The following is a 16,750-nucleotide window of genomic DNA, read 5'->3' on the forward strand; positions in this document are numbered from 1 at the left end:
GGCAGGTGTGCAACGCTGTCTTGGGGTACTTTTTGCTTTTTTTTTTTTTTTCATTTTCTCTGAGTAGGAAGAAGGGACTAGAGAGAACGGCATGGCCGTGACTGAAAATCCTCCCAAACTCTCGTGTGCTCAATTGCCTGGCTGGATGGCAGTCGCCTCCTAGAGCTTTGGGGGGACCCGGCTCTGAGAGAAACCCTTTGCCCTCTGCCTGGAGACCTCAACCTGCCCAGGCGGGGGCACCAGAAACTGCCCTTTCTCTTTCCCCTGAATACATGAAGAGGAGCCTTTCAGGGCCAACAGGGGGAGGGGAGGAAAATGAACACTGCCCCCTTTCTTAGTCACCCTGCTTCCCGCCTAGTTAAGACACGAATCTTCAGGGTGTCCCTAATCCACCTTCCGCTCAATTCAAAGGGGAGGGCGAGGAGATGGAGACCCAGCAGGGGTCTGCCTGAGCGTTCTGGGGGGCGAAGCAAATGCTGCCCCCCCCAGCTGCAGAGGCGGGGCTGGAGGAGCACACACCCCGCTCATGGCACAAAGGACCTGCTCCCAGAGCCTGTCCCGTCACCGCTGCGGACCTGGGAGCAGGGGCAGAGAGGCTGATGCAGAGAGTGGGGTCCTGGAGCCATGCAGCGGGGAAGCAGGGACCCCAGGAAGCAGCTCTGGGTTGGGGGTGCTCTCACACCCAGAATGAAGCCCTAGTCTTTCTGTACCAGAGAAGGAAATTACACCAAAGATAAAGTCAGGGGTGTGACAAGTGGTGGGTGCGCATGCGGACCAGGAGGTTTTCAAAGCGACACCCCAAGGAGGTCGTGGACTCTGCCTCCTCAGAGGGGTGAGCTGGCCTTGTGCTTGCTGCATTTGGAAGCATTCTCTCGGCCGTCTCTGCCCTTCTCATTCCTTGACCCCCCCCCACCGCATCCCTTTCTCAGGGGTCAGTGGGCCTGTCCTCAGGACCGGGTCTGGCGGCCCTCTTCTGGGCTTCCACCATTGTGCCCCCCGCCCCCCACTGCCAGTGTGTCTGGACTTGAGGGTGCTAAAGGAAATCGGAGGACGGGATTGTTTTAAGGCAAGAACTCAGGACCATTCATCCCACAGCAGCGTGGAGAGCTGGGCCCGGCCATGGCCACTGACCCAGAGCACACAGATGGGGCTGAAGCAGGCGCTCCTTCAGGGCCAGTGATTCTTAACCTTTTTAAAAAATTTTTGGAGAGGTTTTTGCTATAGGGCGTGTGCACTCACCAGACAGACAGAGAGAGACAGAGAGACAGAAAGCAGGAAATCACCCCCCAGGGAGGATGGCCACGCCACAATCCCTCCTCCTCCATTCTCCTCTCGGGATCTTGGGCACGCACGCACACGCGCCAGGCATGAGTTTGAGCCACTGGTCCAGAACTTGAACCACGATCGACTACATGAGAGTCCAGCATCATAGCCATTACACCAACTGCTGGTCCCCTTCTTAACCTTTTTTTTAGATCCCATATGCCTCTGAGAAGTTCGTGGAAGAAATGGACTTAGAAAAATGGATGCACTCATTTTGCATATGCTTTCAAATACTTTGCGGGCCTCTCAAAGCCCTCCATGGGCAGACCATGGACTCGATTAAAGAACCTTCCTGTGGCAGGAGGCTTCCCGTGGCTGTATGTACAGGCCATTCAGGTGCAAGGAGAAAGCTTTCCTTAGCGCAAATGAGAGCTATTGTAGGGCAAGAAGGGCCATCGTTACCGCGATGATGTTAACAAAGTCGTTCTCTCCCAGGGTGTCCAAGATGGTGGTGACGGTGTGCTTAGCAATGGTCATCCTCAGCCCCTTCATGCTGCCGCTTATGTCCACCAGAATCACAATGTCCTTGGGAGAAGTAGCGGCTTGTATGTACCTGTCACAGGAAGAGAGGGACAGGACAAAGACAGGAAGACGAAAGCCAGAACCACCACCTGAACAACAGTCTCCAGTTGTTTTCATTGAGATCCTGGCCTAAGAGTACCCAAAGTTCAAGCTAATGCCCCACCTACGCCATGTTTTATCATCTCCTACAACCACTCCACGCAGTTCTGAGGCTACTTCAGGGGCAATGGTTGGGAATGTGACCATTTAACGTGTCAGGTCAAGTCTTGGTAAGCCTTGTGCTTTATTTATTTTTTATTCATTGATTTTTTTATAGAGATATTTTTGCTATAGGGCACGTGCACTCGCTGGAGAGGCAGAAAGAGACAGAGAGACAGAAAGCAAGAAATCACCCGCCAGAGGGGATGGCCACACCACAATCCCTTCTCCATTCTCCTCTCAGGATTTTGATCATGCATGCACACGTGCCCCATGTGAGTTGAAGCCACTGGGTTTACGGCTCGAACCACAGTCAACTACATGGGAGTCCAGCGACGTAGCCATTATGCCATCTGCTGGCCCCAGCCTTGTCCTTTTTGGTTTTGACCAGCTGGGGTCCCTGAGGGGCTGGGAGCAGGAAGGAGAGACTGGATTCTACCCTGAGAGTCTGTTGGAAGTCTTCCAGGAAAGGGGTATTGAGGGGGAGGAGAGGCTAACGGAGGCTTGATTTGGGGACAGCTCAGTGTCCTGGAAGGAGCGTTGTGTTGGAGACAACAAATATAATCAGGCGAGGACTAGGGATGGCTCTAAAGGGAAGGGAGGAATGTAGCTGGCAACTCTTCCCATTTACGTGTTGAATGAAGGTCCTACCTACCCTGGGACCTTGACGGGTGGCAGGAAGTGCAGGGGAAACTAGGCAGAACCCCAAGGTTGAGATGAGTGCTAGTACCAGAGAGCATTTCCCACGAGCACTCACCAGCCACTGTTTCGGCAGTCAAAGGCGATGACTCCATTCTCATCAGGCGTCCACTTTATACCTGGTGAAAGAAAGCCTGGTCTTTTATCAGGTTAGTGAGGCTTCCCTAGAGCCCCCGGTTGGATGTTGAGTGCCAGGATGGCCACCTCCCCCAGGTGCTGCAAGGCATGGGTCATTAGACCACACCTGATAAACTGAGACAACCAGCAAGGAGGGCGGCCACTTTATGGAGAGACATCTACCGGGCAAACTGCCCAGATCTAGAGTTGGCGGTGATTTCACAGGGAGAAACTTATGGTGACCCATTTGAGGGTAAACCTGATATCAAAGAGTGGAAGGGAAAGCTTTGAGAAGGTGTGACTTTTAATATCCATCACCACCCGGTGACGCGTGGACCAAGTGTGGCCAGAGCCAGGTGGCCCGGCCCTAGCTCACTTGTCTCTAGGCAGATTAATGTCCTCGCACTCATGACCCTCCCCGCTGGCTGGACGGGAGAAATTATCTGGGTGACTGTAAGCTCCTGGGGTCAGGGATTTGAGCAGAATAGACCTCAATAAATCATGGTCGCTTGAATGAAAGTACAATCAGTATGAGACCTTGCTCTGACTCACCAGCAGAGTGCGAGGGTAGATTTTTTTCCTATTCATCCAATAAAACTAAATCTGGGTAAATGCACACAGAGCACAGAAAACTAACATGATCCCTGATAGGACCTCCATCTGTAAAGACTGTAATTATTGGGCAAAATAGGGTAAAATAAGAAGATTTAAATAACAGACACAATGGTGATATGTTGCGCTAGGGCTAGAAAAAATTTGTGACAATATAATGAATGTCTAGAAGCTCCAAAAGACCTTCCTATTCCTCGGCAGTTAGACTGCCAATGAGGTGTTCCCTTTAAGGCACTGCTGGTCTCACAACGTCAGGAGAGGTTTTCAGGGACCATGCCTCCCAAACCAAACAAATGGGAACAGAGCCCCCCAGGGTGAGAGGCAGGCCAGGGCAGCTAGAAGCCAAAGCCTGGGAAGTGGTAAATAGGACCAGAGATTTAGGAGGTGTTGGTGTGTGGGAACTTGAGTAACAGGGCTCTGACCCAGCCCAATAGGTGTCCATGAGAAGTGGGGTCTTCCTGAGGTCATATCCTGATAACATGGTCATGAGAAATTGGGTTATCAGAACAGTCATGAGGAGAAGAAGCTGAGTCTGAGGTCCTTGACTCTGAACCAAAACTTTAGAAAAGGCTTTGTTGGTCCTGGATAAGAATCCCCTCAAGTCCAAGCAGAAGTAGAAGTGAATCCTCTGGAGGATTCCCATGTCAGGTTATTAGAAGCAGAGTCTCACAGCAAAGACGACCAAATATGTAAGAAGCATGTTTCTATGAATGAGAAACAACAGAAGTAAGAGCCATTAGATTGATCCTTCCAGGAATTGCAAATGTTGGGACTACCAAATATAAAACATAGGATAGGTATGTTTGAGGAGAATATAACACAAATAAGAACATCAACAAGAAACAATCATGAATGAAGAAACAGCCTTAAATATATGAGACTTTCAGAAATTAAAAAAAATTCAGGTTGAAAAATGAACTAAATGAATCGTAGATTATTCAGAGGTAAAGACCAAATTTATATATTTGAAGGATTTATCCAGACTCTTGTTGCAGCTAGAATGAGAAGTCTAATACACCTCTGGTTGGAGACACAGAAAGAGAAAAAGAAGAGTATAAAAGAAAGGCAATGATCAAAGAAATATTGTTGACAAATGTTCTAAAAACAGTAAAAACACAAGTTCACAGATCCAGGACGCACAGTATACCCCAAGCAAGATAAGTAAGTTGACACATAGTAGTTAAACTAAAGAACTTTGAAGACAAATAAATACAAAAATAAACATATTGAAAGCAGCCAGAGGGTAGAAGAAGCAACTAGGAAGCAGAGACTGCACCACCTGAGCTAATCACCATAGCCCCCTCCTCAGCCTGGAGTATAAGAAGAGGGTCTTCCCCAGGTCACGTGCCACAAACTGTACAGTGTACAGCTTGGGCTATCACCTTACATTCTACCTGTCCGGCCCAGCCTTCAGTCAAATATAGATCAGAGATTTGGGGGTAGACAGGAACAAAACACCTGAAGACCATGAGGCTCTTGAGGAACTCTCTTCCCTACAAACTCCACTCCCAGCAGAAAAAGGAGAGAAACTCCCCTCTGAAAATCTGAACCCCCAAATTCTCACTATGGATATCACACTCCTACCCTCAGTAGAAGAGGGAATCTGACACAGAGCAGACTCACACATAAGGAAACACATGAGAACACAGGTACAGAAACCTACACCAAAGAAGTAGGGGAAAAAAAAAAAAAAACCTCAGGAACTATACCCCCGTCTCCAGGAACACAATTAATTCCTTACCAACAGTGAATAAAACACAAGAAATCATACAAATGTTAGAAAAAATTCAGGTTATTCATCATAACAAGAACTCAATGAGATGCAACAGTAAACATGACTGATTCCAGGAGATGAGAAAATATTTCCATGGCTTGAAGAAGGAACTTCATAAATAGACACCCTAAAAAAGAATCAAATAAAATTCTGGTGATAAAGTATTCAATTGCAAGAAATCAAAACTTCCTCGAAAATATTGACAGATTAGACCACTCAGAAGGAAGAATCTCTGACCTTGAAAATAAAACATCTGTTTTAGTCCAAGCAACTGGAAAGAATAGACAAATAACCATTAAAAATGAGGAAAACAGGGGGGCCAGTAGGTGGTGTGGTTGTGGCACTAGACTCTTACATGGCTGACTGCAGTTCAAGCCCTGGACCCAGTGGCTTAAAACTTATGCCAGATGTGTGTGCATGCACATCCAAAATCCTAAGAGAGTGGAGGAGAAGGGATTGTGGTGTGGCCATCCTCTTGGGGAATGATTTCTCATTTTCACCCTCTCTTTGTCTCCTTGTCTCTGGTGAGCCCATGTGCCTTATAGCAAAAATATCTCTTAAAACAAAAAATGAAGTCAACGTAAGAGAAATATTAGACACCATTAAACAGCTGAACATCCATATAATAGGTATTCCAGAAGGCAAAGAGAGAAGTAAAGGCAATAAAAAAATAAAATCTCTTTTATGATATGGTATCTGAAAGCTTTCCACAATTAGAGAGCCATACAGATATCCAAATCCAGGAAATACAAAAGATACTAAATTGATTTAAAAAGTAGGCTTTCTCCAAGGCACACCATAGACAAATTGGTTTAGAAAAATATCAAAGACAAAGGCAATATTCTAAAAATGGTGAGAGAGAAACATCAAGTTACTTGCAAAGTTTATCCTATTAGACTGACATCAGACCTTTCAACTGAAACAATGCAGGCAAAAAAAAGAATGGGAAGACATATGTAAAACTTTAAAAGAAAACCAATTTCAACCAAGAATACCATACTCAGCAAGATTATCTTTCAAATGAGAAGGAGAAGTGTAATCATCCTCAGATAAACAAAAGCTGAAAGACTTCAGCAAAACTAGACCAGATCTTCAGGAAATATTTAAGGGAATAAAACACCAGGAAAACTAAATGGAGATAAACAGAAGCAAGAGAACACAAAGCAATTAGAAGATAAAAAGAGAGTAATAACAGGACAGGAATAAGTCTGCACATTTCAATAATAGCACTGAATGTTAAGGTGTTAAAACCTTCACTTAAAGATGTACAATAGATTGGCTCCACCAAAACTACCAGACAAAATAGACTATAACATAAAAATGGTAAAAAGGGACAACGAAGGATACCATATAGTTCTAAAATGATTAATTCACCAACGAGACATAACAATTATAAATATTTAGGCACTGAATACTAGGATACCCAAATATGTAAATGTAAGACAACTAGATCTAAAGGGAAATACAGACTGCCACACACTAAATGCAAGCGATTCAACATTCCACTGTCACCACTGGACGGGTCACTGAGATAATAGATAAACAGAGAGATATAGGTGCTAATTGAAACCATAAGCCAAATGGACCTTACAGACATATATAGACTAGTTCCCCAGTAACTATAAAATGAACTGTTTTTCATCATCTCCACATGGAACACTTTCAAAGACTGACCACATAATAAGGCGCAAAGTAAGGCTCTTCAAATTAAAAAGTATAGAAACTGTATAATTAAACATGAAATCAACCACAGAGTCTTTGAAAATACACAAAAACATGGAAACTAAACAACCCACTCTTGAATGAGTTTCAAACTGAAGAAATTAAGACTGAGATAAAACCAACAATAACAAACACATCACCACCCATAATCTTTGGGACACAGCGAAAGCAGCCGTAAGGGGAACGTTCATAGCCATTAGTGCTCAGGGGAAAAAAGTTAAAAGGTGGCAGATAAATAACTTGACAGCACATCTCAAGGAACTGGAAAAGCAACAACAAAACTCCCCAAAATAACAGAAGAAAAGAAAGAATAAAGATTAGAGCTGAAATAAGTGAAATAGAAAATAAAAGAACTACACAAAAAATGTCAATGAAACAAAAAGTTGGTTTTTTGAGAGGATAAGCAAAATTGACATCCATTAGCTAGACTAATCAAGAAAAGGAGAGAAAGGAACCAGATAGATAAAATCAGTAATAAAGTTGGAAATATTATAACCAATATATGAGAAGATACCAGAGACTAAGGGAGGAGAGTGAATGATAGAAGGTGGGTGGGAAGGGCAAAGGGAAGAAAATTCAACAGAAAAAAAAATGTAAACTTCACTATTGAAAATAGTGTATTAATGTCAACAATAGCCTTGATTTGAGTGTCATATACTACATACATACTTTGAAAAACCATATTATGAGTTATAAAGATGTACAATGATGGAATGTAAACTGTGAAAAAAAGAAAGAGAAAGAAAGAAAGAAAGAACACCAGAAGAACCAAAATGCCTACAAGGAATAGGAGCTAAGTTGATAGCAGATCTTCTCAGTATCAGTGGAAGCTAGAAGCCAGTGGAGAAACAGTTCACTATGTTGAGAGAGAAGAACTATTACTTTAGAATTGCATTCCCATCGAAACTGTCATTCAAAAATGAAGATAAAGAAAACATTTGAAGATAAACACAAACTGAAACAATTTATCACGGTGCCTCACTGTAAAGTAACTCTGGAGGATTTACTTCAAGAAGGAGAATTATGTGGGAAAGACAGGCTAAGATGCATGAAGGAATAATGAACAAATAACATGAGAAACAAGTAGTTAACTTCAAAGAAGCAATGTTTCTGTCAAAGAACAGTAATAGTGTCTGATTTGTGGGGATGAAAAGTTTGAAGTATTTGGTGACAATAGAACGAAAGTCAGGATTGGGTAAGGAAATGGAAGCATAAAAATCCTAGATTAGTTTTTGACTGGGTTTGGAGTAGACATATTGTTTAATTTTAGCATCTTATTGTGTTTAATATGCCTGATAAGATCGCAAGGGTGATTACTGAAAGAATAGAAATAAATGGATTCTGGGGCTGATAGGTGGTATGGTGGATAAAGGCACTGGATTTCCACATGGCCAACCATGGCTCAAATCCTGAACCTGGTGGCTTGCTTTCTCGCTTTCCCTTTCTCTCTCTCTCTCTCTCTGTCTGTCTCTGTCTCTGTCTGGTCAAATTAAAAATAATAATAACAAATAAATAATTCTTTTTTTAAAAAAGAAATAAATGGATTGCAAATTGGTAGAAATGATGGGGAAGCTGGAAATTTATCATAAAAGATCAATCATTTAAAGAGACCAAAAAAAAAAAAAAAAGGAAAAAAAAGGAGAAAAGACAAACATAAAAAAGTAAAAATTTGGAACCAGCAGATGGCAGAATGGTCACATCGCTGGACTCTCACATGGTTGACCATGGTTTGAGTCCTGGATCCAGTGACTTGAAACTCATGTGGCGCCCGTGTGCATGCCTACCCCAAATCCTGAGAGGAGCATGAAAGAGAAGGGATTACCACACGGTCAGCCGTGATTTCTCACTTTCTGTCTTTCTGTCTCTCTGTTTCTCTGGCAAGGACCCATGCTCTATAGCAAAAATCACTCTTTCTAAAAATAGAGATTTAAGATCCCCACCGTTCTTCCTCCTTGGACCCCAGGTTGGTTGCCTGGGACTTTAAGGCGAACCCCCACCCCACCCCACCTGCAATCCGGATCGAGCCGGCCAGCAGTTCCGGACACCAGGCGGACTGAGGCTGCAGGTCCGACCAACCTGGTACTGTCACTCATTGTCTGATCCTTTTCCACTAGCCTTTGGACTGTTTGAATTTTGGTGATTTGAGTAGCGCGCGCGCCGCGCAATTTCCATTTTCCTTTTTGTTTTTCGTTGCTCTTGGGGTGCTGCTTTTACGTCAGTTGAAGGCTCACCACTCCTTAGAAACAGTGAGGACTTTGGGCCATCCAGGGCTAGTGGCAACAGTTAATGGTAATTGTGAGCAACAGGTAGGCCAACCATAAGATAAATCATCAATTTTCTAAGCCGGTACAATTTTTAAGAATCAGAGATACCTAAAATAAGTTAGGAAGAAACATATAGATTACCTGATGACTAAGAACAATCGCAGAGGCTCAAGAAATATGAGCAACCAACAAAAGGCCTCTCCCTCAAGGGAAATCATCAAGCCTACATCACCCACAGTCAATACGATGGACGTCGTGGACATGTCTGATAAGGAATTCAGAATATTTGTAGTGACCAAACTAACTGAAATGGGCTCCAGGAGATGAGGAAGTCCTTTAATGATTTGAAAGAAGAAATGGATACCCTAAACAAGAACCAGATGGAACTTTTAGGATTGAAGAATGTGATACAGGAAATCAAAACCTCCCTTGAAAGCATTAAAAGTAGGTTAGACCAGGCAGAAGATCGAATCTCTAATGTAGAAGACAAAACATCTGACCTAGAAAAAAGTATCAAGAAGATTGAGAAAACAACAGATAAAGACAAGATACTAAAGTTGGCAAGAGGGAAACGCCAGGTTACTTACAAAGGTCACCCCATCAGGCTAACATCGGATCTCTCAGCAGAAACAATGCAGGAAAGGAAAGAATGGGGAAGCATAGTCAAAGTGTTGAGTGAAAAACAATTTCAACCAAGAATACTATACCCGGCAAAATTATCTTTTATATGGGAAAAAAAGATAAAAACATTCTCAAATAAACAAAATTTGAAGGAATTTACCAACACCAGACCAGCTCTTCAAGAGGTTTTGAAGGGAGTACTATACCAGGAAAACTAAAAAATCAGAGACAGTTATACGAGAACAAAAAACAACTAAGAAAATGGCTCACTTAATGATAGGATCAGGTATGGAAATATCGATAATTACATTGAATGTCAATGGATTAAATTCCCCAGTTAAGAGACATAGACTAGCTGAATGGATAAGAAAACAGAAACCCTCTATCTGTTGCCTACAAGAAACTCACTTTATGGATAAAGATATACATAGACTAAAAGTCAAGGGCTGGAAAAAGATATTCCATGCAAATGGAAATCAGAAAAAGGCTGGAGTAGCGATATTGATCTCAGACAAAATAGATTTTAAAACAAAGACTGTAAGAAGAGACAAAGAAGGGCATTATATAATAGTAGATGGGGTAATCCAGCAAGAAGATATAACCCTTATAAATATCTACGCACCCAACTCAGGTGCGCCTAAATATGTGAAGGAAAGACTGCTGGAGCTAAAAGGAGACATAGGGAAAAATACTATAATTGTTGGAGATCTCAACACCCCGTTATCTCCTATAGACAGATCTTCTAGACAGAAAATAAATAGAGAGATACAGGACTTAAATGATACTATAAATGGAATGGGCTTGACAGATATCTATAGAACTTTCCACCCTACATCCACAACATATACATTTTTCTCACCCCGACATGGAACCTTTTCAAAGATAGATCATATATTAGGACACAAATCAAGCCTTTACAGATTCAAAGGCATAGAAACTGTACCCAGCATCTTCTCTGACCATGATGGAATTAAACTCAAGATTAATTTCAAGAAACAACCCCGAAAACACACGAACACATGGAAACTGAACAACCTACTTCTGAATGACTTCTTCACTACTGAAGAAATTAAGGCTGAAATAAACAAATTTATGGAAACAAATGATAATGAGGACACAAGTGTCCAGAACCTATGGGACACAGCAAAAGCAGTCATAAGAGGGAAATTCATAGCAATTAGTGCACATAAGAAAAGGATGGAAAGATGGCAAGTAGATAACTTATCATCATGCCTCAGAGAACTGGAAAAACAACAACAAACGAACCCCCAAAATGCCAGGCGAAAAGAAATAATAAAGGTTCGAGCAGAAATAAATGAAATAGAAAATAAACGAACCATACAGAAAATAAATGAAAGCAAAAGCTGGTTCTTTGAAAAGATCAACAAGATTGATACTCCATTGGCTAGACTGATCAAGAAGAAGAAAGAAAGAAACCAGATTAATCAAATATGTGATGAAACAGGCAATATTACCACGGACATAGCAGAAATACATAATATCATTAGAGGATACTATGAGCGACTTTACGCCAACAAACAAGATAACCTGGAGGAGATGGACAAATTCCTGGATGCATATAAACTACCAAGATTGGATCAGGAAGACATAGAGAATCTGAATAGACCTATAACAAGCCAGGAGATTGAATCAGTAATTAATAATCTCCCAACAAAGAAAAGCCCAGGCCCAGATGGCTTCACTTGTGAATTCTACAAAACTTTCAAGGAAGAATTAACCCCTATCTTACTAAAATTATTTCTAAAGATTCAAAAGGAAGGAAACCTTCCAAATTCATTTTATGAAGCCTCCATCATCCTCATCCCCAAAACAGATAAGGATATGACAAAAAAGGAAAACTACAGACCAATATCATTGATGAATATAGATGCGAAAATTCTCAACAAGATACTCGCAAATCGTATCCAACAACATATAACAAAGATCATTCATCACGACCAGGTAGGCTTTATACCAGGGATGCAAGGGTGGTTCAATATACGCAAGACCATAAATGTAATACACCACATTAACAGAAAGAAAGATAAAAACCATATGATCATCTCAATTGATGCGGAGAAAGCGTTTGATAAAATACAACATCCTTTTATGATTAAGACTCTCAGTAAGATTGGTATAGAAGGGTCATTTCTGAACACAATAAAAGCAATCTATGAAAAACCTACAGCTAATATTATACTGAATGGGGAAAAGCTGAAAGCTTTTCCTCTGAAAACAGGTACTAGGCAAGGCTGCCCACTTTCTCCACTGCTCTTTAATATAGTACTGGAAGTCTTAGCTATTGCAATCAGAGAAGAGAACAGTATTAAAGGCATTCGAATAGGCAAAGAAGAGTTGAAAATATCTTTATTTGCAGATGACATGATGGTATACTTAGAAGACCCAAAGGTATCCATGAAAAAACTGCTTGAAGTAATAAGTGAATACAGTAAGGTGGCAGGATACAAAATCAATATCCAAAAATCTATAGCATTTCTATTTATGAACAACAAGTTGAATGAAGCAGAGCTGAAGAAAGGAATCCCTTTCACCGTAGCCACAAGATGTATAAGATATCTAGGGATAAACCTAACTAAGAAAGTCAAAGACCTTTATAAAGAAAACTACGAGAATCTTAAAAAAGACATTGAAAGTGACATAAAAAAGTGGAAGGACATCCCATGCTCCTGGATTGGTAGAATTAACATAATCAAAATGGCAATTCTACCCAAATTAATCTACATGTTTAATGCAATTCCAATCAAAATACCAGAGATATTCTTCAGAGATCTAGAAAAGACAATTATAGAATTTGTCTGGAACCATAAAAGACCTCGTATTGCAAAAGCAATCCTGCGTAAGAAGAATGGAGTAGGAGGCATATCACTCCCTGATCCCAAGATATACTATAAAGCTGTGGTCATCAAAACAGCATGGTATTGGCATAAAAACAGACATGTGGACCAATGGAAGAGAATAGAGACCCCAGAAATAACTCCCAAAGCTTATAGCCAACTGATCTTTGACAAAGGATATCAGTCAATCCATTGGGAAAAGGAAAACCTCTTTAGTAAATGGTGCTGGAAAAACTGGGTATCCACCTGCAGAAAGATGAAACTGAACCCCCATCTTTCACCATTAACAACAGTCAACTCAAAATGGATCAAAGATCTGAACCTAAGACCTCAGACAATAAAACTACTTGTGGAAAATGCTGGGGAAACTCTGGGAGACATTGGAGTAGGCAAAGACTTCTTAAATAAGACTCCCAAAGCACAGGCAATAATCCCTAAAATAGACAAGTGGGACTATATTAGACTAAGAAGTTTCTGCACAGCAAAGGACACAGTAACAAGTGTGAACCGACAACCCTCAGAATGGGAAAATATTTTTGTTAAATATGCCTCAGACAAGGGACTGATAACGAGAATACATAGGGAACTCAAGTGCCTTATGCGAAAAAAAATGATTAACCCGATTAAAAGATGGGAAAGTGAGCTGAACAAAAGTCTCTCTAAGGAAGACATACGAACAGCCAAAAAGCATATGAGGAAATGCTCGACATCCCTCATCATAAGGGAGATGCAGATAAAAACCACAATGAGATACCACCTAACCCCTGTCAGAATGGCAAAGATTAAGAATATAAAAAGTGATAAGTGTTGGCGGGGATGTGGTGAAAAGGGAACCCTCCTACACTGTTGGTGGGAATGTAAACTAGTTCAACCACTGTGGAGAACAATATGGAGGTTCCTCAAAGATCTACAAATAGAACTACCATTTGATCCAGCAATCCCACTTCTGGGTATTTACCCAAAAGACAGGAGAACGCTCAGTCAGAAAAGTGCTTGCACATCCATGTTTATTGCAGCATTATTCACAATTGCCAAGACATGGAACCAACCTAAATGTCCACAAACTGATGAATGGATTGGAAAAGTGTGGTATATATACTCTATGGAATACTACTCAGCCATGAAAAATAACAAGACCCTGGAATTTGATAGAAAGTGGTCAGATATGGAGGATCTATTGTTGAGTGAAGTAAGCCAGGCTATGAAAGAAAGATATTGTATGTATCCACTCAATATATACCGACTATCCGCACTCTATGATAGAGAGCGAAATACTGGAGGACATAAAAGCAGTGAAGGTACTTAACGAGAATAGGACAGTGTGGAAGGGGAAGGGTTGAAGAGAAGAGGATAGAGAAAGATAGCAAGAGAACAATAGAGAGGCAGGACGTTAGTGAGAAACAGATAGGGGTTATTAACTGTTGATGATGACGTGTATAGTATTCTCAACTGGATTGGTCTGAGAAGTATTTCATGATGGGCAAAGTATTTTTACAAGCAAAATGAGAAATAGCGATTGACTGTTTTTAAAAAAATAATAATAATGATTGGGGAAAACATAGAAAAGATATTGAATGTTGAAGCGGGGAGATTAATGTCTCTGTACTGACTGACTTGCATGGCATTCCCTTTTGAAAAAGCAATGTAATACACTGTAAAGTTATATGTAATCCAATGTAATATAAAAAAGATTATGATGATAATAAAAAAAAATAAAAAAACCAGTCAACTAAAAAAAATAGAGATTTAAAATATAAGATGATAGCACATTTAAATATATCGATGCCACAATACATGTAAATATGCTTAACTTGCCAACAAGTGAAAGAGACGGTTAGTTTGGACAAAACGTTTAAAGCCATACATTATATTCAAGAGACTTGGCTACAAAATCCTGACAGGATGGAGGGACGGAGGAGGACGGGTTTTGGTGTGAAGGTGTCCTGTTGGTGGGTGCCTTCTCCTTTTCCCTCCCTCCCTTCCCTTCTCTCTCTCTGAGTGCACTCGCCCTCTGGCAGTTAAGAAAGAAAGAAAAAAATGAGTGTTTTGAGTAGAAAAGGCTAGATATAAAAATCAAATGCTGTTTCCATGTCTAGTGCAATAAAAAAATAGAAAAGAGAGAAATGGCTAAACAAAATGACATAGAAAGTTTAAAAGTCAAGGGATGAGATCATGTATTTAATATATCAGATAAACACTAACCAAGAGCATGTTGGTGCTATTCTATGAATATTAGCCAAAAAAGATTTAAAATAAAAAGTGTCATAGGGACTAATGAGGGTCAAGCAATCATAAAATCAGCAAATATATAGAAAATTTAAGCAATAGAATCAATAAGCTTGATCTAATAACACATACAGAATTTTTCACCCAACAATGAGAACACACGTACTCTCCTATATCACACATGGAATAGTTATAAAACTTGATAATATTCCAGACCATTAAAATAAATATCAATTACTTTTATATAGTACCGTATGTACTACATTCTCTGATTACAAAGCAATTGAATTTGTAAGTTTAATAATACAAAGATAAATATAAAATTTCTCTATATGGGGACCAGCAGTTGGCGTAATGACTATGTTGGTGGACTCCCATGTAGTCAACCACGATTCGAGTCCCAGACCTGGTGGCTTAAACTCATGCTGGGCGTATGTGCATGCATGCCTAAGGTCCCAAGAGGAGAATGGAGGAGAAGGGATTGTGGCGTGGCCAGTCCCCCTAGGGACTGTCTCTCTGTCTCTCTCTGTCTTTCTGGCAAGCGCACGTGCCCTATAGCAAAAACCTCTCCAAAAAAATAAAAATAATAATAATAATTTCTATATATGGAAATTTTAAAATGCACTTTTCTTTCTTTTTTTATTTTTAGTTGCCAGAGGGTGCATATACTTGCCAGAGGGAGACAGGGAGACAGAGAGAGAGGGAGGAAGTACCCAACCCCCATGGGATGTGGTCATGACACAATCCCTTCTCTTTCATTTCTCTGGCATGTTGGTATTTTGGACATACACACACATGCACCTGGAATGTTTTTCAAGTCACTGGGACCAGGATCTAAGTTACTGTCAGCCATGTGGGGTCCAGCTTTGTTAACCACTAGGCTATGGAGCTGACCTTTCCCACAAAAGACTTGCACTTTTAAATAATTAAAGTATCAAAGAAGACTCCACAGGGCAATTCAACAATATTTAGTGGTAATTAGTAAATCCAAACACTACGATGATACCAGATCATGTGCAACAAAAGAAAAAAAAATTAAAAATTGGCCTCAAAATTAAATGCGTCTGTGCGTCAAAGTAGTAAAACTGCAACCCACGAAATGGGAGCACATATTTGAAATCATGTATCTGAAGAGAGGTTAGTGTCGAGTAGACTCAAACTGAGGGCAAGGTGGGTCGGGACCGTGAGCGGGAAACATTCAGGGCTCATCCCCTCGCCAATCAAGGTTGGAAGCAGTAACTACTCAGACATCCCTCAAGTAGAATTTCTAACAAAGAGCACTGGAAATAGCCAAATAAATACCTAAAGGAAACTGAACGTCTAGTGGGCTGAGATTGGCTGGCTGAGGCCAGCAGAAACTCTCCTTTCTGGGAAAGGGTGAGGGAGAGACCCTGGCAGCCTGAGACTGCGCAGCGAGGGACGCCCTGGCTGTCCGGGAGTCCAGCGCTCTTCATGACCCCACGTCCTGAGAAGTAAAATCCCTGGGACCCTCGGGGCTGCATAGCTCCGGGGAAGAGTCTCGGCCTGGTTAACTCCCAGCCCCAGAACCTGAGCAGCTTCAGAGCAGTGCGTTCTGAGAACTGGGCAGCTGCTGAAGTGACTCCTGACCCAAGGGCAGAAGGCCAGCAAGTGGCCACATCCCACCAGGCCTATGTGGGTGCTTCAGTGTCCAGCCAACTAGACTGAACGGCAGAGCTGTTACCCTGGCACCTAAGTCCACACAACACTACAGAGGCAGATCCCCGCCCCCTCTGTTAGCAATCTGCAGCACAAACCCTCTGGAATTTCCTGAACTGTGGGTGTCAGAGGAAGAGAGG

At 41.5% G+C, this 16,750-nt stretch overlaps 1 protein-coding gene across 1 annotated transcript in view; it reads right to left on the reverse strand.

The window, feature by feature from the left end:
* The window catches only part of CACNA2D4 (calcium voltage-gated channel auxiliary subunit alpha2delta 4), a 160,946-nt gene that overhangs the window by 107,268 nt on the left and 36,928 nt on the right, over nt 1-16,750 (reverse strand). Inside the window, exons 7-8 of the mRNA XM_006163246.3 lie at nt 2,801-2,861; nt 1,726-1,876 (exon numbers count right to left, since the gene is read on the reverse strand). Of these exons, the coding sequence (XP_006163308.1) occupies nt 1,726-1,876; nt 2,801-2,861 (212 nt within the window). The remainder of the gene's footprint in view (nt 1-1,725; nt 1,877-2,800; nt 2,862-16,750) is intronic.

The sequence above is a fragment of the Tupaia chinensis genome, unplaced genomic scaffold (genome assembly GCF_000334495.1).
Source record: "Tupaia chinensis unplaced genomic scaffold, TupChi_1.0 Scaffold141530_1, whole genome shotgun sequence".
NCBI classification, from domain to species: Eukaryota; Metazoa; Chordata; class Mammalia; order Scandentia; family Tupaiidae; genus Tupaia; species Tupaia belangeri.